Raw genomic sequence first — 26,321 nt, 5'->3', positions numbered from 1 at the left:
CACTATACTGATCTGAATATTTCACATAAAAGACAGTCCACAAGAGAAAAGTATAGCTAATTTATATAAATGAAAAACCTTTACATTACATACTCTTGATTGTGTTGTTGCTGGGATGTGTTTTTTTTTTTTGATATTGATATTTGTTCATGGGTCCTTTGTTCATCCTGAACAGATAGACTGCTTGCTCTTCTTCAGCAAAATGCTTCAGGCCCCACACATTCTTTGGTTTTCCAGCATCTTTTGCATATTTTGAACCCTTTCCAACAATGACTGTATGATTTTGAGATCCATCTTTTCACACTGAGGACAACTGAGGGACTTTTACATGCAACTATTACAAAAAGTTCAAACACTCACTGATGCTTCAGACGGAAACACATTAAGAGCCTGGGGTGTACAGTTTGTGAACTAGAAGATCAGGGTAAATTGAATTTAAGAACAGCGGGGCAGTTTAACTGTTCAGGACAAACAAGGGACTTATGAACAACTATAAAATAAATAAATAATTAAATCAGCTGTGGATCATCCGATTAACAACACAGTATTAAGAATCAAGTTTTTGTAAACTTTTAAACAGTCATTTTTATAAATGTAACTATTTTTTTTCTTTTGTGGACTATATGTTAACATATTTTATTTCGGTCAGTACTAAATAAAAAGAAGATAACATGCATGTTTTTTTACTAACCACAACTGTATATCAAGAACAGAAACCATACCATAACATAACATTTCACATGTATTACATTGGTATAATATCAGATAACCAAGTGTTATATATAATCGCTACAAATAAAGTGACAATATAATCTGATCACTGATTTATTTCGTGGACTAATCTAAGTAACTTTTTGTCAGAGCTATGAAACACATTTTAGCTACATTAAGATAGCAGCTATAGTTTAATTTCTAATGGTTATCGTATCGCAGCTAATCTTGCCCTAGAAACAACCCACGCATGTCAGCTTTGGCATAAGATTATACATATTACCTAGAGAGGCGGGGCCTGAAAGGGGGACTGGCACTGACGCAACCCAGAAGGCGTGGCTTGCGTTCTGGCGTTCCTGCCATTGAGAGGATTCTGTGTGCGGTGACTCGGGCGGAGTCGGCTTTACTGTCGGGAAACGAGCTCAATCATTAAGTTAAAGTATTTAAAAAACGCTCAGTTAGCGTGTTGTAATTTATCCTACTACTGGATGTTATTTCCCCGAAGACGCGTCGTATAAGGTGTATTTTATAGCGGTTTTGGTGGGTGGATTTGGTGGAGAGCTGTTTAAACTGGAGTTACGGGAAGCGAAGGAGATTTTCTCGGCCCTGGCTTTCATGAACGGGCCCCTTACAACTTACTAAAGTTCGCAGAGATACGTCAGATTCTCTCTATTTTCGCTATTCCCCGGTAAGTATGCATGTTTTATGAAATATGCAATGCATTTAGGATTGGTATGTATTGGAATGTTGATATTAAGGGAGGTTTAGAGGGATCGCTTTTGCGGTGTCGATTGTTCCAGTACAGCGTGTCCCAACTGCATCCTATTATAGGCTCTCCGCTTACCTTACATTAACACTGGCGATTTATTTTCTACCGCCACTGTGCGTTTAGCGTTGTAATTGAAGTCGCACGGTTTCTAAGATTATTTTGCGTATAAATTGATATGTTTCGCTCTTAAAATTAATCTGTTAAATTATTTAAGGATAACGTTAGCAAATATGCTAAACCCGACCACGCAAGATTAATGTAAATCTATAAATAAAAGGGTCTTCTATAACGCCACATGTTATGAGATTACAGTCAGTTCTGTTTTAATGTATCCGCGGTGTGTGATTTGTATCCGATTTGGTTGTGGTATTCGGTGCACTTTAAAATTATAGTTTCACCTATTTATTTATTTTTCCACAATGGGTTAGTTTATGTTTAGTTAATTTGTTTACATTTTATTTCAATGTGGCGCCGATTATTAATCGCAATCTGTTACATGACACTTAATCGAGAGTTTTTGCTCGGTCGGCATTGCGACTCTTTGGAGATTCTTCTGCGCCATTTGATCTTTTATTCTCATTTGTGCAAACAGTGTGTATCTACATTTGTGTGTTGTTTCATCCTTTTGACGCTTTCTCAGTCGACTTGTCAGTTTTTTTAGGCATATGTTGTTTACAATGTTTTAAGAAGTTTAGCGTTTCATGACTGAGAAAGAAAAATAATCTGGAAATAAATCATTTTTATATGTTAAGTAAGACTACATTTATCATAAAATTGCTAAAAAACAAAAACAAGCATTCGCTCTAAAGTGGTAGCAGATTTATAGCCTATTGTTGTTTATACTATTAAGCTACTACAACAAATAAATCAATAAACCGCTGCACACTTTTTAGTTTTTGTTTTTTGTTTTTATTTGAGCACATAATGTGTAATGTAGATGTACATTGTTTTTCCATTGGAAGTCGAGTCTGTGTAATCGAAGTGCTTTTTGTATGGCGTGTGTAAAAGAGCTTCTCTTCTGTGTTGCAGGTTCGAGTTATTCTGTGAGATTCACAGGATAAGGCCTTACACAGATGGGAAGAGTGTGTATGAAGCACCTTGAAGGTGCACCCAATCATTGGACTATTAGTTTCACATAATCCACTCTTTGTGGGAAAAATAACAATAATAATAATAATTTTTTGACTCTTGCCTATCATCTAAATATTGGTTCAAAGAACCTTTGTGAGCAATCATTATCATTTTTGTGACACCAAAAGTTTGAGACGACGCCATCAAAATGAGTGCAGAAGGATATCAGTACAGAGCGCTGTATGACTATAAAAAAGAGAGGGAGGAGGATATTGACCTGCATGTCGGGGACATTCTTACAGTCAATAAAGGTGCACTACTTTCAGTTGGTTACACTGAGGGGATAGAGGAGAGACCAGAGGAAATTGGATGGTTGCCTGGCTTTAATGAAAGCACTCAGGAAAAGGGGGACTTTCCTGGTACGTACGTGGAGTTCATTGGCAAGAAAAAGATTTCACCACCAACTCCCAAACCAAGGCCCCCAAGGCCTCTACCAGTGGCCCCTAGTCCTGCAAGGGCAGACTCGGACTCTGAGCAAAGTAAGTGAGCTATATATTTATTTAATTTTCATGAATGTTATTTTCAGCATTTTTGCCCCATTGAGGAATCAGGAAATTCTGCTAACAAAATTCTAAATGCTTATGTCTCAAACACACTATCTGTCTACCATTTCAAGCTGCTCTTTAGATAGTTGCTCACAGAAGCTCTATATTGTTAACCTTTAGATTAATATTTGGTCACCAGAGTTGCTTGGTTTTAACGAACGCTCCTTCCTCTTAACTAGATCCATTCATGCTGATGCCAAACCCACGTGCCTCTCTCAAAATACCCACTCGCCACTTATTCCATTTTCGTAACATGTGACCATATTTTACACCACCATTTCATCAAGAGATTGGATTTATAGCTGCAGCCCTCATATTTCCCCTGAATATATAAGGCTGTTTAAGGTTCCTGTGGCTCAGTTATAGGGCACTGCATTAGCAGCGCGAAAGGTTGTGTGTTCAATTCCCAGGAAACACACATACTGATAAAAAATAGAATGTATAGCCTGAATGCACTGTATTGTAAATTGCTTTGGATTAAAGCGTCTGCTAAATGCATAAATGTAAATGTAAGGTTTTCACTGGTCTATGGTTCATAATTGCAAACATGGCAGGAAGCCCAGATCTGGATGAAGGCCTGCACACAGTAGTTTGTAATTGTCTGGCGTGGCTGCATCTTTCACACAGCCGCACTATGAGCATTCAGAGTCCCCATGGCTCCTTTAACATATCACTTAACTCTCTTATTCTGTAGTTTTGGTCTGCGCTGTCTTTTGTGGCAGCTATGACATTTATTTTCTAGTGATGTGACCAGCAACTTCTAAAAAGGCTTGATCTGTGTATTTATTGTACATGATACAATACGGATTCTAAGGACACTTTCACGCTTGAGCTTCTGTTGACCCAAATCCATTTGACGAGTTTCCATTTGATTCATTTGAGTTTAGTTTGCGTGGAAATGTTTGTCAACAGTCCGTATCTTTGCTCTTCTGTTTGGTGACGCTAAATGGCACAGAAAGCAGATTGAAACAAAGTGTATTAAATTGAACCCATACACAGTCAGTATCCTCTTATTACTTTTTTCCTTGGTTGTTATGGTGACAGCTAAGTTAGCAATTTGTTTTTAAGGTTATGGAACATAGATCAGAGTCATTGCTGTTGAAAAGTAGTGGCAAACGTGTGTGTTACTTCCTAGTCCTATGTGGTTTGATGCATAAAAACACTTTTTTTTTCTTTTTTTATATTTGGCAAGAGCTATTTTTGTTTGATGAAGCCCAACTAAATGTGTATGCAGATCTGGATGATGGTCAAAATTGATGGCGTTATGCTTCTCACACACTAGAAACACCACCAATAAATCCACATAAAATTCCAGCTCTCAAACCTAGGAGTTTTGACTTGGAAGTGATTATTCAAATGACAGAATCTGAGGTTGATTTACACTGTATACGTTTAGTAAGAAATTCTCTGGTTTTTCTTCCTCATTTGAAATGACTTACTTATAACTTTTTTTTTTTTCATGAATTTCCCATAGTCGGTCTATTTGCATAACTCTTGCATAAAGTATCAATGCAGAGAGAAGTGAAATGCCAGAAAATGGTTCTCATATTGATGCTTGTGGTGTTTTGTCATTCTGGCACATGTTATTCTTGGTAGTGCTGGGAAATATGATTAAATAGTATTTTTTTCAGTAAGTGTTAACTATATCTTACCAGTTATTTTAAAGTCCTTATTATAAAGTATGTCTCATGTTTAGGACAAACTGGACTATGCACTTTCCTCACAGTAGCTCACTTCGTGTCCTCTGCTATTATTCATATGCGTTCATATCAAACTACTGTATATCGATATAGATATAATTGCCTCATACCATGTGCCTATTAAATATATATTGTACAAACTTTATATTGCCTAGCCATATATATATATAAGAGAGAGAGAGAAATCCAAATAGAAAATGAAACTCCAGAGCAAGCTGAACTAATTTTCTTCTTCTTTTTTTTTAAGACTGAGAAGGAAAAAAAAAACCTTAAAAGTCTTGTAAACCAATTCAGCAACTTGTTCTCCCTCTTTAGTGTCCATTATAACAGCCTAGACTGTGATTTAATGTGTAATCGGAACCATTGCATCTTTACTCCCAGAAACTGTAAAATATTTTTCAATTCCAAAAACTATAAAAATCATAGTCACCAAAAACATACAAGTCTGATCATTTACAGAGGAAAACCCATAAATTGACATTCTCAGAAATCTTTGTGTGACAGCTTACATTTAAGTTGAATTATTTTAGTGTTAACATGATGGTGTTTTCTCTAAATGGTGTCCCCTCCATACTATTAAAAGGCAGAACTGAAATCAGTATGAATGCATTATGTATTTAAGGCTCCCAGGTTTCACTTCTCAGTTCCTCACTGTGTTTCAGATTTATTAGCCGCCACTGAATGGTCTTCCAGATTTATCTTGATCTCTCTCCTCCCTAGTTCTCTTGTTTCTCCATCTTCCTCTTTGAATTTTTGGTTTATTCTTCTGGGGCCAGACCTGACAGAGGAGATTAAGGGGAAGTGTTGAGCTTTGGGCCTCTCTCTCTCTCTTTCTCTCTCTCTCTCTCTCTCTCTCTCTCTCTCTCTCTCTCTCTCTCTCTCTCTGAGCTGCACGGTTTGTTCAGAGAACAGCAGATGTGGAATTCCAGTCCACTCTGGCTCCCAGGCTTTTATTTATATATATTTATTTTTTATTATATATAACGCTAACATGCTCCTTTCTGTGGGCCTCTGGGGTGAGAGGATCCGTATGTGCCCGGCCCAGCTTCTTGTTTTTATTCCTTGTTTTATTTAAGTTAAGCCATTCTTGCTAAAGCTTGGAACGTTTTGTGCTAGGTCCACAAAATGTATTGCTCAGTTTTTCCTTCACTTGGATTCCAATTTGGACCTTGGAATTTTTCTCTGCGTGACTCCAAACAGGGAATGAGATCTTTTATGGCTTTGACGTCTTCTGTACTATGTAAATTAGAGTTCCTCTTTATCCACTACTGTTCTGTTTTATTGCATGGAGAATGATAGTAACTGTAATACATACAGTTTGTTCATAAGTACTTTCCAGCATACTTGGTTCCCACAAAATCAAAATGTACTTTTTATTTCTGTAATATTTCAGTGTTTATTATAAATCATTCATCCATGCGCATCATAAAAAAAAAAGAATCTTAGTAAAACTAAAAAAGTACATTCCCCTCTTACAACGACATCTTTTCTCTGATAGCGTGTGGTGTGAAGGTGGGACAACCTATCACTCACATGTAGGAATGTAATGATTAACCGTGAGCTGGTTGAGAATAGATTCAAATATATGACGGTTGAGATGCTAAACTAATCACGATTAATTTAGGAGTAGGAGTTTATATCAATCCATGTTGGAGGGGAACTTACTGTCTTTAGAAAAGTCTAGATAGTATTTTTTTATTTTCATCTCGCCTCTGTATAATGCATATTAAAGTTCATAGGTGCAGCGCTGCTTTGTTTACAGCAGAAAACAAGGAAACACTTTAAGTGCCACCTGCTGGCAGAGAGTGAATCTGTATCTCATTCAGTTTTTCCACTGTTTTATGTAGATATTTTTAACACAGTTTTTTTTAAACCAATTTTGAAACCAATTTGAAAATGGAAAGAGCACCTACAAAGCCTTATTTTGTTTATATGAAGGTATTTATTTTGTGTTGTTTATTTTATTTAGGGCTTGTTTTAAAATTTCTGTTTAGTTTTGTTATTCACGTTTACATTATTTCAATTGTGTAATTTAGCAAACGCTTTTATCCAAAGCGACTTACAAATGAGGACAATTGAAGCAATCAAATCCAACAAAAGAGAAATAATATGTGAGTGCTATATAAGTATATTATTATAGTGTTATTTTTCAGTTAAAAAAATGTGCAGTATTTTGTCCAAGCAAAAATAAAAGGATATATTTAATTTATAATTTGTCTTAAATCTAATTTTGTTAAAAAAATAAATAAATTGTGAATCGAATCAAATCGAATTGTAAAATAAAAATCGTGAGTCGAATCGTGATTTGAGTGAATCGTTACATCCCTACTCACATGTGTTCATAACAATAGTGGACGACAACAGCCAAATTATCCAATCAATTCCCAAAGAACCAAGAACCACACTAGATTTGTGTAATTTTATTTTTATAATTCAAGAAGCCATTTCACTAAGGTATACGAAAGATGAATACAACTTCTGTTTTTTGTTGACTTACTGTAGCAGTAGAATTTTTGTATATATATTTTTTTTAATGGCCAACATATTATTCAATAATAAATATTCAGAAATAACTAAATACATTTGAGCTACACTGGTCACGACAGTGGACTAGTCATCCAAAACTGATTAGCGCAATTTTTTTTTTTTACCTTGGATATTTTAGCAGTGCTGTTAGCTTTTAGTTGGTTTACTGTGTTAATTATGTTTAAGACCCATCATGTAAAAAAGAATAAATGAAACATCCATCTGCTTGATATTTCTGAATATGACATCTTCCATGCACAGTTGGACCAAAACTTGTTACTGGTTCGTACATACAAGTCCATGCAAGGCTCGCATTTCTGTGCTTCATGAGATATGGCAATCTTTTAGCAGGAGATTGCGAAAGTGCAGTTTGTGTTTGTTCAGTTTTGAGATGCTATCTTAGGTACAGATCTGTTGTGGTTGTTGTGTTTGTTTATTAAAAAAAATTCAGGACCTCACAAATGATTTAACTATTTAAAAAAAAAAATGTGTGAAAACTGTCAGGGAGAACTGTGGCAGTTAACAGAAAGTGTGAGCTGGTTGGGGGAAAGCTTTGCTGATGTTTGAGATAATGTGCTTCTCTCCTTTTCGGTGGCCTCTTCAGTGCTCGACTGAACATCTGCTGAACGGTGCAGCTCTGAGGGAGAACTGTTGCTGTTTTTTTTTTTATAAAGAATGTGTACTTCCCCTTACCAAGCAGTAAACCAATAAAAATGGCAAGGTACCAAAAAATAAAATAAAAAGAATATATAAAATGTGTATTGTACAGTCCCTCCAGAAAAACGCGATTATGCGATCGCCTGATTTATGCGGGGTCGCATTTTTTTCCAATACGACGCTCTTTAGCCGCATAAATTGCCGATTTCAGAAAGCAAAATATGCGGGACTAGCATGATTTCATAATCCCTGTACTTTCGTTGCAAAAAACTCACATATATATTAGCAGAAAGTTGAAAATTGTTGCGTTTAATTCACACAAGGAAAGCATTTTCCCCCTATTGGCATGAGAACCTTATGAAGTGACATAATTACGTGACGTGAACATCATCTGCAAACCCTGCGGTGAAACTTGAAGCGCGCAAATCATTCTTATTTAACAGCAAAAAAACGCCCAAAGCAATTTGCTGATTTGTTCATTGACAGTGGAGCTAAATTAAATTGGGAGAACTTGCGAAAACTGCGGTTTGATGAAATAGAGAAAAAAAGGTGATTCCCCCAACATCCCCTTCTCACTAGGCTACTTACACTGTTGTAGTTTCATTCAGAAGTTGATGCAACTTTACAGTTGTAAGATTGCACTTTTTTGTTACAGAACAGTACCAAAAACTTAGTTGTAATTATATTAGTAGTATGTAAAATAATTTACGTTGCAGTAAGAGATAACTTACTTAAGTATGCTCGCTTATCATAGGAAGTAATAAGAAATTACTCTTTACATTAAGGTAGTAGCCCAGTGATAAAACGGTGTTGGGGGAATCACCTTTTTCTCTCTTTTTCATCAAACCGCAGTTTTTGCAAGTTCACGCAATTTCATCGCATAAAATTGCAAAAATATCCCGCATATTCCATCGCATTTTTTAAGAAAACATGCCGCAAAATCAAGGATTTCTGCCCGCAACAATCACACAAAAAATTCGCGTTTTTCTGGAGGGACTGATTGTAATATAACCTATTTAATTTATATATTTTTTGTTTAATAATGTATTTGTTTAGATACTATTATGTCATCAAAATTATAAAGTGATGTATTTAAAAAAATAATAATAATAATTATACAAATTTAAACATCAGATTCCCACAGACTTACACTCTATGTGTAACTCTGAACAAATTAAAAATGTATCTTCTGAAGTGACCAGCTTTGTTTAGAATGCTGCACAGGACATTTTTTCCAAACAAATTAGTGAGGTGCATCCTGCTATTTCTTTAGGTTTCTTTCCCTGCTAAAGACGTTGTTCCTAGGCAGGGTAATGGTACTCATTAGATCATCGTGGTTGTAACCGGGGCAGGACTGGTTTGTGGCAGTGGGCGTAATTGTGCACGTTCCTGTGGCTTAGCTTGAACAGTTTGTGCCCGGTCGCCACATTTAGCATCATGACCAATCAGTACAATCATCTCTAAGTGCTGGTGGAGTAGGCGGCGAAAAAGGGCTCTAGCAAAAAAAAACTTGTGCTGATACAGTTGACTGCGTTTGCCAGGATATGGAATAGCCATTACACATCCACTGTTTTAAAGCAAGAAAAACTCTGTAAGATAAAATTATGTGTTACATAACAGTCATGTGTTTGTATACAATACAAACTAAACATCCCACAGCGTAATGTAAAATCTTTTTTTTTTTTTTTTTTTTAAGCCCATGTAATAGAGCTGAAATGCAAATTCAAGTTAATTTGAGTAATTTAGTTCCTTTACATAAGCTTTGTGAAGTGATTGGTCATGAATTGCTTTAAAACTTGTTTATAAAAACATTATAATTTTTTTTAATCGGACACCACAACATTTTACTGGACTGTTCCAAATTACTCCATATTTATTATGTATTTAAGGTCTGACTTAAGTAGTTGATTTTCATTATTGCCAGCAGGTCTGCAGCAGGAGTGTGTTGTGTTGACTGATAAAATATTGATTTGCCATCAGTGAACAGGCACTGAACAGCTAAACCCTGCATGCAAACTAAACCCTAAACACTGAGCTCATTAAAAGAAATAAAAGGATTTTCACTCCAGGGGTTTGACAGTGTTACAAGCTCTTAAAGCAACAGGAAAAAACAAAGAACTTGTTATCTTCATGTAAGATCACCATGAATTTGTGCTGTTTTCAGGGCATGAAGATTAAAAACAGAAATAGCCCATCTGTGTCACAGCATTATTTTTTCTGCATAACCCTGAATTAGTAGCCCGAGATATATCTTGTGTGCTGTGATCGTTTGATGTGTGCTTCCTGAGGTCGGGCGTTTTCACACAGGGCCCCTTTGCTTTTACATTGAGAGTTCACCCCTGTAATATCTGACATTGCTATTACAGTAGATGTTTCAAAACATCAGCACAAGTGCCTTTTTGTCTCAAGTTTTTCAGTTTTAGAAGTGGCTTGTTTGAAAACTTGATTTTGTCTGAAGATTTGAGCTGTTACTGTTTTATACACATTTGACTTTTTCCTCATTGATATAATTTTGCAATTTTGCAAACTTTTTTCTTTAGTTGTGTGTAACTGTTACTGAAGATTTAATGAATAAAATTGATTACCTTTACATGAGATTGAGAGTAGGGGGACACCGAAAGGATATATTTGAAAGAATCGTCAAAGAGCCCCAAACCCCCCACCCCCATATATAATATTATATGCACAAATATTCACAGTAACCAGAGCAGCTGATGACTAATGGAAACAATGCATCCCATAGCATAGAAACAAAAGGACCTCTACATTCAGACACTACGCGTGTTCAGACATGCACATGGACTCCCTTTTCTAAAAGTTGCTATGGCAATCAGAATCTGCAGCCCACATGATTGGCTTTTTGCATCTGAGCTGGGCTACTTTGTCTGTTTTCTGTTTTTAAAAGTTGCTAGCAGAGAACTACAGGCATTTTAAGCTGTTTTTCACTCACCAATGTTGCTAATGTTTACCCTTTGCCCGTAAAGTCTTACAGCACTTGCATGTCGTGAATGCATCTTAAATTGTTTCCATTTCCCGGTGATTGCGTGATCTCAACTGCACAGCTGGGATAAATTAAGCCTAGTAGTTGAAAACAGAAGGCGTTTTCATGTGGATCTTTCTAGAGCATTGTTCACAGGAACACACTTTGCTAAGTTCCCAATTTTGCTACTCTCAGTGGGTTGAAGAGCTTAGCGTGAGCATAATATTGCATGAGTTCAATGCACAGTGCAGCCACTCTTGCTTGACTGCCCAGTGTCACTTGCTTATACTTTGCATGTAACACATCACACAGAGAGTGGTCAGACTTACACTTTCCAACAAATAATAATAGCCAAAAAATCTCATTGAATTACACTGAGGAACTCACCCAGCCCGAAACTTTAGGATGGGCTCTTTTGACCTGTGACCTTTTGTTTTGCATCTAAGTTCAGTTCCTCTTTAGATACACAAAGATCTTGGAGAAGCTCTCTCAGGGACATAGTGGAACCTTGAACCAAAACATTTGGACTATTCCACTATCATCAATCCTGAACGTCATTCTATCCAGCCACGCAAAAGGCCAGTGCTATCAGATCACCCAAAGTTACTTAGAAGCAACTCAATCCCCCCTTCCCTCTAAGTCTCGCGTCTCCGTGGAAATGCCCATCCAACACATGTAAATAAACACAAGACTCTTGGAATACACAGTTCAACTGTGAAATGGTGTGTGCGTCATAACATTTATTTATTTTATTTATGTTTATTTTAATTATATTTATTTATGTGATTCCAGACCACTATAGTGTTACTCAGCCAGTTTCAATCTTATGGCATAGCTATTTCACCAAACATGCCTACATTTCCCACATATATGTTCAATTCAAAGGCCATATTTGTCACCTTTGACCAGAACATTTTGAGCGAAGGTAAATTTAGCCCAGAGCTTTGAATCTGGATTCTAAGAAGCAGTGGGCTGGATAAGGTGTCTGTCTCGGCGCAGCGTACCAAAGTGACACTACACTCCAAATCTCTATATGAGGAATCTTTCGTTCACTCTCCCTGCCTCGAGTTCAGCAGTTCTCAGAAAATGAATGACTCTCCTTATGCTCGATGTAATGGACCCCAGATGCCTGTTGTCTTTCAAATGTAAGTTCAAGGGAACGGGTGTGATATGAGCTGAACTTTCTTTGCTTATCTTCCAGGCTAGCAAAAAAAAAAAAAGTCCCAGAGCCTTGGGACTAAACAAGACCATTATTTCTAATGGCCTAAACCCCCATTTCCTCATGTGTGGTTATTTTTTTTCCCCATTTAGGCAGCCTCCAAACTTTTAATTTGAGCCACTCCTTCTAAGAAACTCTGCAAACTGTAAAGATACTCTTGATACCTCTATGAAAAAAGACTCCGTAAAGGGAATCCATTCATGATCTGCGGCCTTGGATGCTGCTAACAGTCAAGTCTTTTAGAAATCCAAGCCTTTTAAAATGCTGTGCAACGAATCCAAATAAAGCTCAAGCCAGTCCCGCAGGCCTTTCATGCCTGTACCTCAGTAACCCTCCACCCTTCTCCAGCAGCTGCATATTGCGGTCTGTTTGTTTTAGCTGTCTTGTCCACCTTCACTGTACACTTAAACATATCGTACAGGTCAGCACCAGCCCTGAAACCCCCACCAAGGCCACACTTAGATGTGCCGTCCAAATATGCTTCTTGCTGCACCACATAAATACATGAAGACCATTATTGATCTAAGTGACTGTGGACTGGGTCATGGTGTCAAGTTTTGTTTTCATTGGAGGCTTTGAAATTATGGCATTTGGTGCTCAATGAAAGGCTAGTAGTTGTTCAAAGGTACCTGGCGGCTTTTTGATGCGAGCGTTCAACTTTCTCTCCTCTAGGCTCAAGCACTCTTTTAGACCTGACGGAGCAGTTCGCTCCTCCAGAGATAGCTCCGCCAGTGCTGCTCAAGCTCCTTGAGGTCATCGAGAAGAAAGGTGAATAGAAGCCATCGCATATATTTCCTTGTCATGTGTATGCCGTAATTACTGCATTTTCTACATGTTAACTCACATAAAACTCTGTACAGGTCTAGACAACCCTACGCTCTACAGAAACTTCACTGCTGGAGGAGGCCTGGATGTCAGACAATGCTTTGATAGTGGTGAGTGACACATTGTATTAGCAAGTTGCTACTGGCAGCTGACTGGTGCGATGCGACCAATACTTTACAGTAGGGGTGTCCATGGTTAACCGGTTAACCGATTAACCGTTAAAAATTGTGTAACCGAGTGAAACATTTTGCTCGGTGAAGTGACGTCAATAGCGTGCATTGAATTTAGTTGTAATACATTTTTGCACCACCAGAGACCGCCAGAGCGCTCCCAGACATTTGTAATGTCCACAAGAAGAAGTCATTTTTCTAATATGAAGCGGGCTAATACGAGTGACGGGGCAAAATGCAAGTATTGCAATACAGTGCTTAGATATACTTCAAGTACAACCTCGTTGTTGTAATCTCAACAGCCAACACCCGGGCATCATTAGGCCGGTCAGGACACACTGGATGCGTGGCGAAAGCATCTCAGCTGCGTGGCTTGTCTGTTTTTAATTCGGTTCCCATGTTAACAGGTTAGAGCTTGCCGACTGCCTGCGTGAGACGCGCGGCTCAGGCGCGGCTCGACGCGTGCATGCTAGAAATAGAACCGACGCCTTGTTGGAAGCGTTTCCAGGCAAAGTATAATAGGAAAATATGTTTATATGTCATTTTGTACAAAAATACATATTAATTCATGACATTTTGATATTTGAAAGTCTATAGGTTGACATAAATTCAGATATAAATGTAATTTAAATAAAGAAATAAATAATTATCGATTTTCAAATATTGTACGTGTCAAACATAATCATAGTCATAGCCTTAGCGAGGCGGCCGCGGAGTCTGCTTGTTACCTTTTGCCTTATACATTTTAGGCTTATTCTCAAATTCAGATTGTGTTAATGGGCGGCATTATTAGGCAGTTTTAATAGGACAATTTGACCGGAGAGATTAAATTTTGTCGGACATTCCATTTTTTTTTCGGCCAATGTCCGGAAATTACTATGGTTATGGTTACTATGGCACACTATGGTTAACCGAGTATTAACCACTAAGGGCCTCGGTTAACGGTTAATGAAAAACTTGAGAACGTGCAGCCCTACTTTACAGTCGATGCTGAGCGCAAAATCACAGCTTGATATTACTATTGCTTCTTTTTTTAAATCTCCAACCTAAAGTAATACAATTGACAGCTCATCTTCAACAGTTTGTGCTACAGACGTGGGCTTCTTGAGAAGAGGTGTTCTGTCAGTTGTATAAGCAACTTTTCACCAGAAAATGATAAAACTGGTAAAGTTTCATATTGTCAGTGTCTTGGCAATAGGGTTGGGCCGATACACGATGCCATCGTCCATCGCCGATGGCTGATAGATATCACGATGTTGCGCCGGCATCGTGAAGCCCCGCCCCTTTTAGAATGCTTGATTGCTTTTTTTAGTTTCACTATCACTTTCGAGATTAGCGATCACATGTTTTATGTTTATCCTAGTGAGCAGCAGAACACACAACACATTTTACAAATTATCTCTTTACACAGTGTCTACGCCAGACACAAAAGTTGTCGTGCGGTGACGCATCAGCTAAAGACACGTCGAAACTGTTGAAAACAGTTGAATTTTGTGTCAGCACATAATAAACAGTCACTGTCAGGGATTTATGTTGACGCATCCATGTAGACAGCATCACTGATTATACTGAGTTCTATTGACTGATGTATATATTTATTATTCTCTACTATAGATCAGTGGAAAGTCTTGTTGATTATCGTAGCTAAAGCTGGTTATGACAAGAATCAGTTGATCAAAAAGATTTATCGCTCGTCTCTATCGCTCGTCATTCCTTCCTGGCTCACTAAAGTCTGTGTTCTTTAAATCAGACGCTGCATTGGTGGATCTTGATCAGATGGACCTTCAGATGTTGTGTGACGGTCTGAGGAGGTATCTTCAAGATCTACCTCAGCCTGTCATTCCCTCTGTGGTCTACAGTGAGATGATACGCATCGCTCAAGGTGGGTTTCCATAGGATTACTCCATATCAATATTAGACCAACAGCCCTACAACTCTCAGAGGATTTATATGATATAATAATAATAATCCGTATTTAATACAGCCATGTGTGTCATTGGATTTACTCTGGGATGAGATGTCAATTCTCAGCTTGCCCCTAAAGTAATATTTAAACTGACATGAAATGCTGTGGTTTTAAGTAGTTTTTAACCTGGTTCATTTCAATGTTTTAGCTATGTAAGTACAGATCTTATGTTACAGGATCATTGTTTTTGTAATCTATCAAATATCACAGATACAATAGCTTAAAGTTAATTATTCTTTAGGTCAAATCAGGCTAAAAAATATATATATATATATATATATATATATATATATATATATATATATATATATTAAAGGATTTTAATCAGGTTTGCACATTTAAGAATAAGGGCTTTCAGTTATTTCAGTTGAAATGTAGGAGATCTTTTCAACAGTCATCAGAGTTATAATATCTCCTGTTCATTTTACATAAGCGGTCTGGTTCATTATATGGTTACTCTCAGAACTCCCATGGTCCTTCTGATTAAACTTAAGGGCCTTGAAACCAAATGATACATGGAATAAACCGACCATTTTTTATTGTTCTCGTTTCATTATTAGAGCCACAGGGTGGTGCTATTGTTCTGATGTGTTAGCCAGATGGCGAGCCGCCTACAATGGTAATAAGTAACACAAGGAGTCCTCATAAAAGAAGAAAGATCTGCACAGTTCCATGAAATTCTAAAACCAGAAAGCAGACTCCTCTAACAAGATCGTGTGGTTGTATCATCACAGCGCGTGCTTTTATGAGTACACATGTTCCAACTCTTATCTGATTTTGTGTCTACAAACCCCAGCCGAATCTACAGCAAAAAGTATTCCAGGTGTTGTATTGGTAGTTGGCTTAAGGGTGTTAACTTTATCTGCCTTCGTGTGTGACTGAACGTTCTGTCCTTGTGCTAAACAAACTGTAGCCGGTATAAACTACTAGCACGTATCCAGATTTAGAGAGAACTCTTTTTTTTAATTTATTTTTTTACTTTGCAGTACTCTTTTGGGTAGTGTACAGTCACGTGGCTGGAAACAGGATATCTGTGGTTAATAGGCCTAAAGCAAACTTGAAACTTATCTGCGACATCAGCGTTGTCAACCAATCACCTCTCAGTGTACCTTACTCACTGTGTCACTTGTCTCGCTTATGATCTTGTGCGGTTAGTTGCACGCTGAGCGCAATTTTCCACACGACTGCATGTTCACTTTTTTTTTTTTTTTTTTTTGCTTATGTCCTTGCTGATTATTGGTATGTTTAGCTCACAATAAATACATAGCTCTGAGACAAAGGTCAAGGGAAGTCTTGTGACGACACTGTAAGTGTATGGATGTGAGCGTGTGAGAGGCATTTTTTCAAACAGTCTTCTATCTCTCGGCCTCTTCAGAAGTGCAAGGTACAGACGAATGTGCACATCACCTGCGGCTGGTGGCCAGCTCCTCTGCACTTCCTCCACAGTACTGGCTAACCCTGCACAGCTTGCTGCGCCACTTCTCCCGTGTATGTCAGGCCTCAGCAGCCAACCTGCTTAGTGCTCGTGCCCTCGCTGAGATCTTCAGCCCGACACTCTTCAGACAACAGCCCACCAGGTACATCCTCACACATGTGCTAATGAATCACATTGTTGTCAATGCTAGCTTGTTAGAAAAAAACCTGATGTTTTGTTTCTCTTCCCAGCTGTGAGCCCAGCCCAGAGGCACACATCAGGATAATTGAAGTCCTGGTGACCAGCGAATGGAGTGACAGTCAGGCAGCTCCAGGTAAATACACTATAATGCTGATTACAAACCCCTCTAAGACACTGGTTCTCAACCAATAAGTCATTTAGCTAAATTAACAATCCTAATTAAAATAGTTAAAAGAAAAGTAAATATTTACACTTATGACGTCATATTTAATTGGTGTTATTGAAGATAGGCAGAATTGAGTTTGAGACACACTGCTCTAAGGTTATGTGTACTTTTAAGGGTGTAAACTTTTATTCTTTTAGTCAGGACAAAAGTCATTGGTGGGGGAAAAGGATAGTGATCGCAAGCTGGATTCAAACCAATGTTGTCCAAACATTGAGCCAAATACAGAGTACCTTGGCTCAGTGTCTCAAACATATGCACCTTTATTTAAAGTATCAGAGTAGGTGAAGGGCTGGCAACACTGGGAAGAAGATTGGGCAGGTAACTCATAAACTGCATGTAATGGGCCGGCACCTGGGTTTGCTGCATGGGCCACCTTGACTTAATAGTTAGTGCTGTCCACTAGTCTACAGATCAGTCTGATGTTCACACTTGTGCATCAAATCAAAAAGCAAGAACTGCTGTGCAGAAAAGAGATAAAAAGGAGATAGTCAACCCAATGTGTTTTTTGCGGCAAAAGGAAGATAGCATTGATTTACTTTATTCTTATTTGATATAGCTGTGCCCTTTTACTTCAGCATTGTGTAATCTTGGCTGCAGTATAGCACTTTGATATGAATGTTTAATGTCTGAGAGTGCTCTGTGGAAAAATCTGCATTCCGCTCCCTTGCTTTTGTGGGTCCGGTTCATTCAGAGATGGGACAGACCACAGAGACACTTCTGCTGTGTGTACGCTGCCCTGAACACAGACCAGTTGTCTAGTTGGACTTTTATAGGACTAGTCTCTCTCCCTGTCTTTATCCATCTATCTATCTCTCTCAGGCTGCCGGGGGCCCCAAGTCTGGCTGTGTGACTGTTTAAATGTTTTATTACCTGTTAGGGCCTATTTATACCTTGCCCTGGCATGGAGCGAGCTCAGCTGTCAGTAATTTGCACCTGCAGGAGGCTGGGTTGGGCGAGCCCAGACTCAAAACCACACTTGCCTCCTTTCTGCTTGGGCAGCTCAGTTTCTTCCTGTACAAGCTTTCACACAAACACGAATCACACAAGTGCCACTTTTAAACTTGTTGCCCATACACGATTCCTGCACATGTGGCGTTGGGTAGCAGTAGATGTGTGTTAATTTGAGTGCAAGTGTGTGCCTGTTCCTAGTTACTGGGTGGCTATTTTAAGCTGATGGCAAAAGGCCCATTTGGATTGGGTTGGACTGAAGTGCGGTTTGCTCCACAGAGCTCTCTTGTTCGCTTGCAATGGCGGCTGTTCTGTCTTGCATGCATTCTCACACACTTCCGAGGACTTTACTCCACCCCCCGGCCCCCTCCTGCCTGTGCCTCATTCCCCTCCCAAAACATAAGGGTGCACAGCTCAGCAATATTCGAACCTGAGCAAGTTAATCATGAGACTGAACCCTTGGAGCCAGACGGAGTGAATGAGCTGAGAGAGAGAGAGAGTTGATTAGCAGCAGTGCGACCCCAGCAATCATTAACCCAGCCATCCCGGAGCAGGAGTCATTCTCCACCCCTCTCAGATCTGCTTTATTTCTTCGGTCTCTGCGGTTTCAATCTGTCGCACTCAGCTTCTCTTTGTCAACTTGGATTTTGTTGGATTTCTTCAAACTGCCCCCATTTCTTTAGACGTCTGCACCTGTCAAGTTGGAATATTTTTCAAAAGGACTGTCTCTTGGATTTACCAAGAATTACAAGAAATGCTTCTCGGACGGACTTGCTGAACAAAAGGCTGCTTGGCTTCTGCTGAACATGCACAACCTGCAATGTAAGTGTGTGGTTTTGGTTTGTCAGGAAGTTTGGTGTAATGATTGGTTATGTTTCTCAAAATTGCATAAAAGTCGCTTCGGGGAGTTAATCGGTTTTTCAGAGGGCAAGATAGTGGCTCTTCTCAGATGTCTTATTTTGTGTCCTGTTCTAGCTCTTTCACTAAATATCCTTGCTTCTCCACTGTGCAATTGGCTATTGCCTGTGTGTGTCAAGACTAGCACAAGTGCAACCTGCTACGAAAAGTGGGTTAACCTGTTTGACTGACACTGGCATGTCTGAACACGCGAGGTGAACGTGTTGTATTATTCATCGGCTCCAAAAAATTCAGGGTATTGAATGTCTTTAAAACGCAAGAAGTCAACTTAAATGTAAAACTAAAATTTTCATTTTTATTTATTTTTTGTTATATATAGATAGATATAACAAAAAATATACATGTTAATGTTGGAAGCGGTCTGTTACACTTGTCCACCTGTGGGACTGACCAGCTGAAGTGCCTTTCTGAGCTGTCCTTAGAGTGCTGAACATGACAATAGTCCACGTTCCTTGGGCCGTTTTTAACTCTACTTAGAACTGCGGCTATTTCAAGCTCAAATAGCTGATCTCTCCCCTCCTACAGTCCTCCGTGAGTCGCATTTGGGGATTATAAGAAGTATTTCCAAGCCATGGCTGCCTCCTGACCCGGCCTTGTGTTTGACGTAGGGACTGCCTACGTGCCGCTGCAGCAGTGATCAGTGCTCTGCTTTTGTCTGCCTACCAGCAGAGGGGCCATACTGATCACTTCTGCTCAGAGGCGGGGCATTGCAAAGCTGCATCACAGATACAGGAAGGGAGGGGGTGACAGAGAAAGACAGTCAGGCTTCAGTTCCTTACCTCATTTGAAAGATGCTGTGCTGCAGCGCACTTTGTCTGTGATTTACCTCCCTGCGTTTGACAGCATTGAAACAGCTCAGACGACGCTTATGTTCTGCGTGGATAAAGGACTGGATCACAAACTTCGGAGCAGATAAATCTTGCTCTTGATACATTTTTGCATTGTTGACTTTTTAATGGACAAAGCACTATTGCAATGACATCACTGCACTCAGGACTTGGAAGAAATAAAAGCAGGTGATGAGGCAGGAGTGGCCAGCAACAGTCCTGCTGCACCATTGGCTGGGGTAAGTGATGTAATGGCTTTCACTGATCCCACTCTCCAAGGCTTTTCGGAAAATTTTCTCAAAGCGACGAGCAAGATGAACCTGGATTTATTATATCCATTCAGAGGAGGTTCGCCAAGAGAAATGTATGCGAGTCCTTCCGGATATGCAATGCACCATTAAGCATGGCAGATTTAGAGAGCCTGAGACTTGACGCTGGATCAGACCTGCTGTTTTACATAGAAATAGACGCACCAGGTAACTGTTGAAGTTGGTGCATTCCAAACGTGTCATTTTTATGGCTTAATTTGACGGGTGACTGGTCTGTCCGTGGTATTGGATGTAAGCTTTTGTTTCAAACCAGGTGTAACATTTGCGATTGACTTGTTCTCATGGTGAAAGATACATTTATCTTGCGTAGATTATTTAAGAGTGTCTTACCATAGAGGACGCATCTGCTTTAGGTATCACAGAGCATTGGACGATTTGTTGGTTATATTCTTGTAGGTTTTTCTGCATGTTTCATACTCTGATTGCACTAGGCAGAAAATGATTAGTGACGATAGTGACTGAAGCGAACAAAGGAGAGACAGTGAGTGTGCATGAGATTGTGGTGGGGGGTGTTGGAAGATAAAAATAGCCCACCGCTTCTGCTCTGCCTCATGCTCCACGGAGACTGCACTGCCCCCGCTGTTTCTCGTCATTCTGCCCAGCAGCCAATCAGATGCAACCTCTGTCTCTATCCAGCAAAGCAACATGTTCTCAATGGTTAGGGATTCTGGCATCAATGTGCATATTGCAATGCTTTAAAAAGCCCATCAGTGGGTCTCTGCATGCTGTCAGATGTCACTGCTTCTAGATACAGTGCTAATTCTGTTCTGAAGCACTTGTTGTCAAGCAATGTTTCATATAACTGATATCATCAAATCCAGATTAAAGGTCCTTGTTCCCTTCTTGAATTATGCATGAAATTATGAATCTCGGGAACAGTTTATTTGGTATAATGCTGGCCAGATCAGAAAATGGTGATGAAATGAAGAAGGTTTTGGAAGGTTCAATGAAATGTGTTCTCACTGAGTAAAGAATCCGACTCCCTGCTGAGTGCTCGAGAGACATGTGCTCAGCTGCATTTAATGAAATGGAAAGCGCTGGAAGGGGAGGAGGAAAGAATTCTAGAAAACTGCAGTAACCACTGTATGCTTTGAAAACATAACTGTTACAGTTGGAAGGAAACATACATCGCTAACTTGACAGGAAAACACCAAAGGATGTCTTAGGGGTTTTCATTTCTCCTCATCGGATTAAAGCATCCTTTAGTTAAACTGTTCTTTTGTATCGACACATAGGTTTGAGCATGCCTGCACATGATGTCTGTGTAAATGACCTTGAGTGCTGCTGGTTCATCAGCAGTTCTGGTATCAACCAGTTTCTCTCTTTCTCTTCACAGCACTACCTCCCAAGCCACCGAAACCAACGTCTGTCCCCAACAACGGTATGAACAACAACATGGCTCTGCAAGATGCTGAATGGTACTGGGGGGATATCTCCAGGCAAGTACTCATGAAACGTTTGGTCAGATAAGCATGCATTAAAAAAAAATGTTGCTTCATGTAAAAGTTCGACTCCCTTTCTGTTGCAGGGAGGAGGTCAACGAAAAGCTTCGGGACACTGCTGATGGTACATTTTTGGTCCGAGATGCCTCCACTAAAATGCATGGGGATTACACACTGACACTGAGGTACGTTCTCCTTTGTAAAACCCAAGTATGTCTGCATTTCTGCATTTAGGGTGCTGGCCTTGACTCTGGATTGATCCAAAAGATTGGTCTAAATGCTACTTTTTATTGGCCATATAGGAAAGGAGGTAACAACAAGCTGATCAAAATCTTCCATCGTGATGGAAAATACGGCTTTTCAGACCCCCTGACCTTCAACTCTGTGGTTGAGTTGATCAACCACTATCGGCACGAGTCTCTCGCCCAGTACAACCCCAAACTAGATGTGAAACTACTATATCCTGTGTCCAAGCACCAACAGGTAATCATCCTCTAATTTAACTTCACTGTAGATCATCACGTTTCAGTCAGAAACATTTTATTTGATATGTTTTTTTTTTTTATTTTAATGCATTTACAGGATCAGGTAGTAAAGGAGGACAACATTGATGCTGTTGGGAAGAAGTTGCACGAATACCACCAGCAGTTCCAAGAAAAGAACAGAGAGTACGACAGACTCTATGAGGAATACACTAGAACATCACAGGTGTGCTCTTAAATGCATGTATAGTAGATGATTGCCTATATGTGTTTCACACACAGAGCTCGAGAAAAGCTCTTCAGGGGAAAGCTCGCATTCTGACATGCTGTTGTTTGCTCACTAGGAAATACAAATGAAAAGGACTGCCATTGAAGCTTTTAATGAGACCATAAAGATCTTCGAAGAGCAGTGCCAGACGCAAGAACGGTACAGCAAAGAATATATAGAGAAGTTTAGGAGAGAAGGCAATGAGAAGGAAATCCAAAGGTGAGTCTTGAAGCTGAGAACATCCAAAGTAGTCGTTTGGGGAGCATTTCAGAAGTGTAATGCAATGTTTCAACACAGGATTATGGTCAACTATGAGAAGTTAAAATCCCGCATCAGTGAAATTGTGGACAGCAAACGACGTCTCGAAGAAGATCTGAAGAAGCAGGCGGCAGACTACAGAGAGATTGACAAGCGGATGAACAGCATTAAGCCTGACCTCATCCAGCTCAGAAAGACCAGGGATCAGTACCTCATGTAAGTAGCTCATACTCCATAAGTTCTGCTCTTCAAATTTAATACACAAGACATAATGTTGCATTCGGAAATGGAGCGCAATGTAATATAACAAATTATTTTGTTGTTGCTGCTGTGCAGGTGGTTGACACAGAAAGGGGTCCGACAGAAGAAACTCAACGAATGGTTGGGAATCAAAAACGAAAACCAGGACGAGTGAGTATTCTGCTTATCACATTATAGCCATTTGATATTTAAAAGTTGTACTGGTTACTAAATCACACTCTGCACTTCTACGCTAGTCAATACTCAATGGTGGATGACGATGAGGATTTGCCACACCATGACGAACGTTCCTGGAAGCTTGGTAACATTGACCGGAAACAGGCAGAGACCCTTCTGCGGGGCAAGAGGGACGGGACATTCCTGGTCAGGGACAGCAGCAAACCTGGATGTTATGCCTGTAGTGTTGTGTACGTATCATTTTATTTTTGGAGAGTTGCTAGTTGTTATTACCGTAATCTCTGTGCAAATTTTTTGAGGGTGCATGTTGAAATAGGAAATTGCAAAAGGCACTGATGACTAAAACCATCTCTTTTTCGTCTTGCAGTGTGGATGGTGAAGTCAAGCACTGCGTCATCAACAAGACACCCACAGGATATGGCTTCGCTGAGCCCTACAACCTTTACAGCTCTCTGAAAGAACTGGTCTTGCACTACCAGCATACGTCCCTGGTTCAGCACAATGACTCTTTGAATGTCACGTTAGCATACCCAGTCTACGCACACCAGAGGCGGTGAGGACTCGTGAACACACCCTTGGGACTCGTTGCGAACACGGGAGTTGAGAAAGGGCCTCCCCTTGAACGGAGACGCCTCCAGTTAGGCTGCTACCGAGGGCTGCTTTTTGCCTTGAATCGACCATGTCGGAAAGACAAGAAAGCAAAACCCAAAACGAACATTTCAGCCAGTCTGAATGTAGTTTTCTTTATTGAGTTGAAACTGCTCAAATGTAACTCACTCTCCCAAAATGGAGGACTTTGGAGGCCTTTTCCAAATGGTGCTTGTTCATTTCAAAGCTTTACCCGCTGCTGGAATGTGGAACATTGATTAGACCTGTAGAGAGCACCATTTTTTCTTTTTCTTTTTTTTTACCTCTTCTAACCCATGACCTGCTCAGTTCAGGTCCCCACTTGGGTGTATGTGTGTGTTTGTATGTGTACGAGAGAATGTGATTTGACCAAAACTCACAGAATCTAAAAGCTATCGGGATGTTCAACATGATGTGTTAAACTTTCACGAACAGACCATGGAATCAGCTGATCAAATGTAGCAAGACGGCACTTTTCAAAACAGTATCTGTTAGTTTTCCTGTAAGAGACTCCTACATGAACGTTGATATGACACGTCTCGTCTGAAAGGAGCCACGCAACAAGAAACGAATGAGATGCTTGGCATTTCTTTTGTTAAGCATTATAGTGACAGACTCTAAATACATTTCTGCTTTATGGACTGGCAAGAAAGGAACTGAAATGGACTTCACACTGTACATACAGATAGCATCTAAAGCTATGTGACAAAACCATATTGTACCAAAAAAGCGCAGCTCCTTCTCAGTTTTATTCTTATATGCTATGCAAATTCTGTATTTTCCATCTTCTCTGCAAAGTTGTGAGTTTTATTTTACATGTTGCTAACCATAATATAAACTTGTTTTTATTGCTTAAAGTCTTCTCTTTTTTTTTTTTTTTTTTTTTTGGTAAGAGGATATTTTAAGTGTCAAAATGCCAAGAAAGGTGGCTTCAGTTACAGAAGAAGTGAGGAAAAAGTACTTTTATTACATATTTCTTTATCAGCCGCTGGTAATATTAAAGAGAGAGTATTTTATTAGTCTTTTTCACTTGGAGCTGATTTTCTCTTGGGCAGAGCCTGGAGGACATTAGTGCTGCTTCTGTCTACAGTAATGGTGATCTATATCTTAATATTTTCACTAGAGCAAACATTAACGAAAAAAAAAACAAAAAAAAAACATGATGTTTGAAATAACTGCAACTGAATTATTAAAGTCATTAACACAATACTGCAGGTTCCCAAACCAGTATAGAGGTTTATTTTACGATATCTGTCCCATAATCAAGAGCGTATTGATTTGATCCTCCGGAATGATGGAAAAAAGCATTTTATTTTTTCGGTGACTTAATTCCCTCTCATTCCTTTTCAACATAGTATTTTTTCTGTATCAGAAAATCCTTAATAGCTTTCACATAGATGGATCAACTTAGTTTGACTCGTACTCGATGTTCTAGTTTGGGCCACATTATCGAAATCAGAATTGTATTACTTGATTGCAACAAAGTTATGGGAATCCACCAGCTTGACATTCATAGTTCGCTACAGTATTCAGTGATCAGTATATCAGTATTGCTTTTGCCTTCCCCTCTTGTCTGCATTGCAGTTACACTTGGCAAATGCATTTGGTGTTTTGCATAAATAAACATCAATATGACACCAGTAATAAAGGAATTTTTCATTTCACTATTGTTGGTCAAACTTTGTGTTCCTATATTTTGAATTTGTTTGACTCCTTGTGTTAACTAGGCCTTATTGCCTTAAAATAAGTAGTTTTTTTTTTTGTTTTTTTTAATGCAGACAGTACTGTTGAATTTCTCCATTTGAGTTTCTTGAATATTTGAACGTCTTTAATATAAGATTTTCGAGAGGAATGGCAATTCTTGCGTTTTTTTCTGCCATGTCTTTACGCACAATTGTCCTACACTATGTGACCCTGCCTGTGAAAATCCAGCTAAAGTAAAAAAAATTTGTGATTTACCGTTTTCTACATAAAATCATCCTTCATAAAGATGTAGAACATTCTGTGAAAATATAACCTTTATATCTTTTTAATATTGACTGAGTAAGGCCATGCCAAAGGTTGAAGTCATAGTGAAATGAATGGTTGAAATCAAACTTTGCAGCTTGCTATCTCCTAATAAGATTTTAAGACTTTAGCCTGGATTTCACCCAACAAGTTTGCAAATAGTTCTCAAATGATAAGAAGGGCTCTTTCTGAGTCCCCTTTTTGCTGAGCAAACTAGAATGTGGTTATAAATATGTGAATTCACAGGCCAATTATTATTTTTGAATTTTACTGCTTGTGATTTTGAAAGTCTGAGAATCAGTAATCGAATTCACCCAATCGAATTCTTTGTTGTTGCTTTTTTATTGTGCATCTGCAAATGTCACTCTAAACCTACACACTCAGTTTCAATGAAGAAAGCTTTCATGGTAACTTATCTGGGGCATTTTTTTTCTTTTTGTCTCCCCTTCTTCTTTGTTGTACTTTTGTTTTCAGCCTCAGACTTCCGTGTTTCACATTATCATGGTAGTCCTCTTTATGCAGCCCCTGTTCTCAGAATTTCGTGCATTTTTTTTCTTTATGAAATTGTATAACGTTAGTTTACAGACATTGTTACCAGAATGCTTAAATTGAGATTAACCAGTGTGTTCCAGTTCTAAAAAAAAAGAAAAAATGCTTCAGTTCTGTATTGGCTTTTTTATTTTAATTTTTTTTATAAAGATAAATAAAATGATGTTTTGGAGACTAAAAGTCTTTGG

The 26,321-nt window shown here is 39.0% G+C and overlaps 1 protein-coding gene across 7 annotated transcripts; it reads left to right on the top strand.

Moving 5' to 3' along the window:
* The first annotated feature begins 1,031 nt into the window (after nucleotides 1-1,031).
* On the top strand, nucleotides 1,032-25,241 carry LOC127993415 (phosphatidylinositol 3-kinase regulatory subunit alpha). 7 transcript variants are annotated; one of them, XM_052591718.1, is made up of 16 exons: nucleotides 1,032-1,399; nucleotides 2,510-3,090; nucleotides 12,911-13,006; nucleotides 13,099-13,173; nucleotides 14,984-15,115; nucleotides 16,575-16,776; nucleotides 16,865-16,947; nucleotides 21,399-21,501; nucleotides 21,591-21,689; nucleotides 21,807-21,987; nucleotides 22,087-22,212; nucleotides 22,331-22,473; nucleotides 22,552-22,728; nucleotides 22,849-22,923; nucleotides 23,010-23,180; nucleotides 23,318-25,241. In XM_052591718.1, exons 2-16 carry the CDS (start codon nucleotides 2,760-2,762, stop codon nucleotides 23,505-23,507), a joined length of 2,184 nt encoding a protein of 727 aa, XP_052447678.1. In that variant the 5' UTR covers nucleotides 1,032-1,399; nucleotides 2,510-2,759; the 3' UTR covers nucleotides 23,508-25,241. The 7 variants fall into 7 exon arrangements, with proteins under 7 accessions (XP_052447678.1, XP_052447679.1, XP_052447680.1 ...); XM_052591719.1 differs by having other exon boundaries at nucleotides 1,080-1,399; nucleotides 21,399-21,505; nucleotides 21,595-21,689; XM_052591720.1 differs by lacking the exons at nucleotides 12,911-13,006; nucleotides 13,099-13,173; nucleotides 14,984-15,115 and having other exon boundaries at nucleotides 1,082-1,399.
* The last annotated feature ends 1,080 nt before the right edge of the window (nucleotides 25,242-26,321 follow it).

This window comes from Carassius gibelio, chromosome A5, assembly GCF_023724105.1.
Source record: "Carassius gibelio isolate Cgi1373 ecotype wild population from Czech Republic chromosome A5, carGib1.2-hapl.c, whole genome shotgun sequence".
In the NCBI taxonomy this organism is placed as follows: domain Eukaryota; kingdom Metazoa; phylum Chordata; class Actinopteri; order Cypriniformes; family Cyprinidae; genus Carassius; species Carassius gibelio.
Note: the sequence above shows the minus strand (reverse complement) of the source record. Positions and strands in the feature narration are given on the sequence as shown.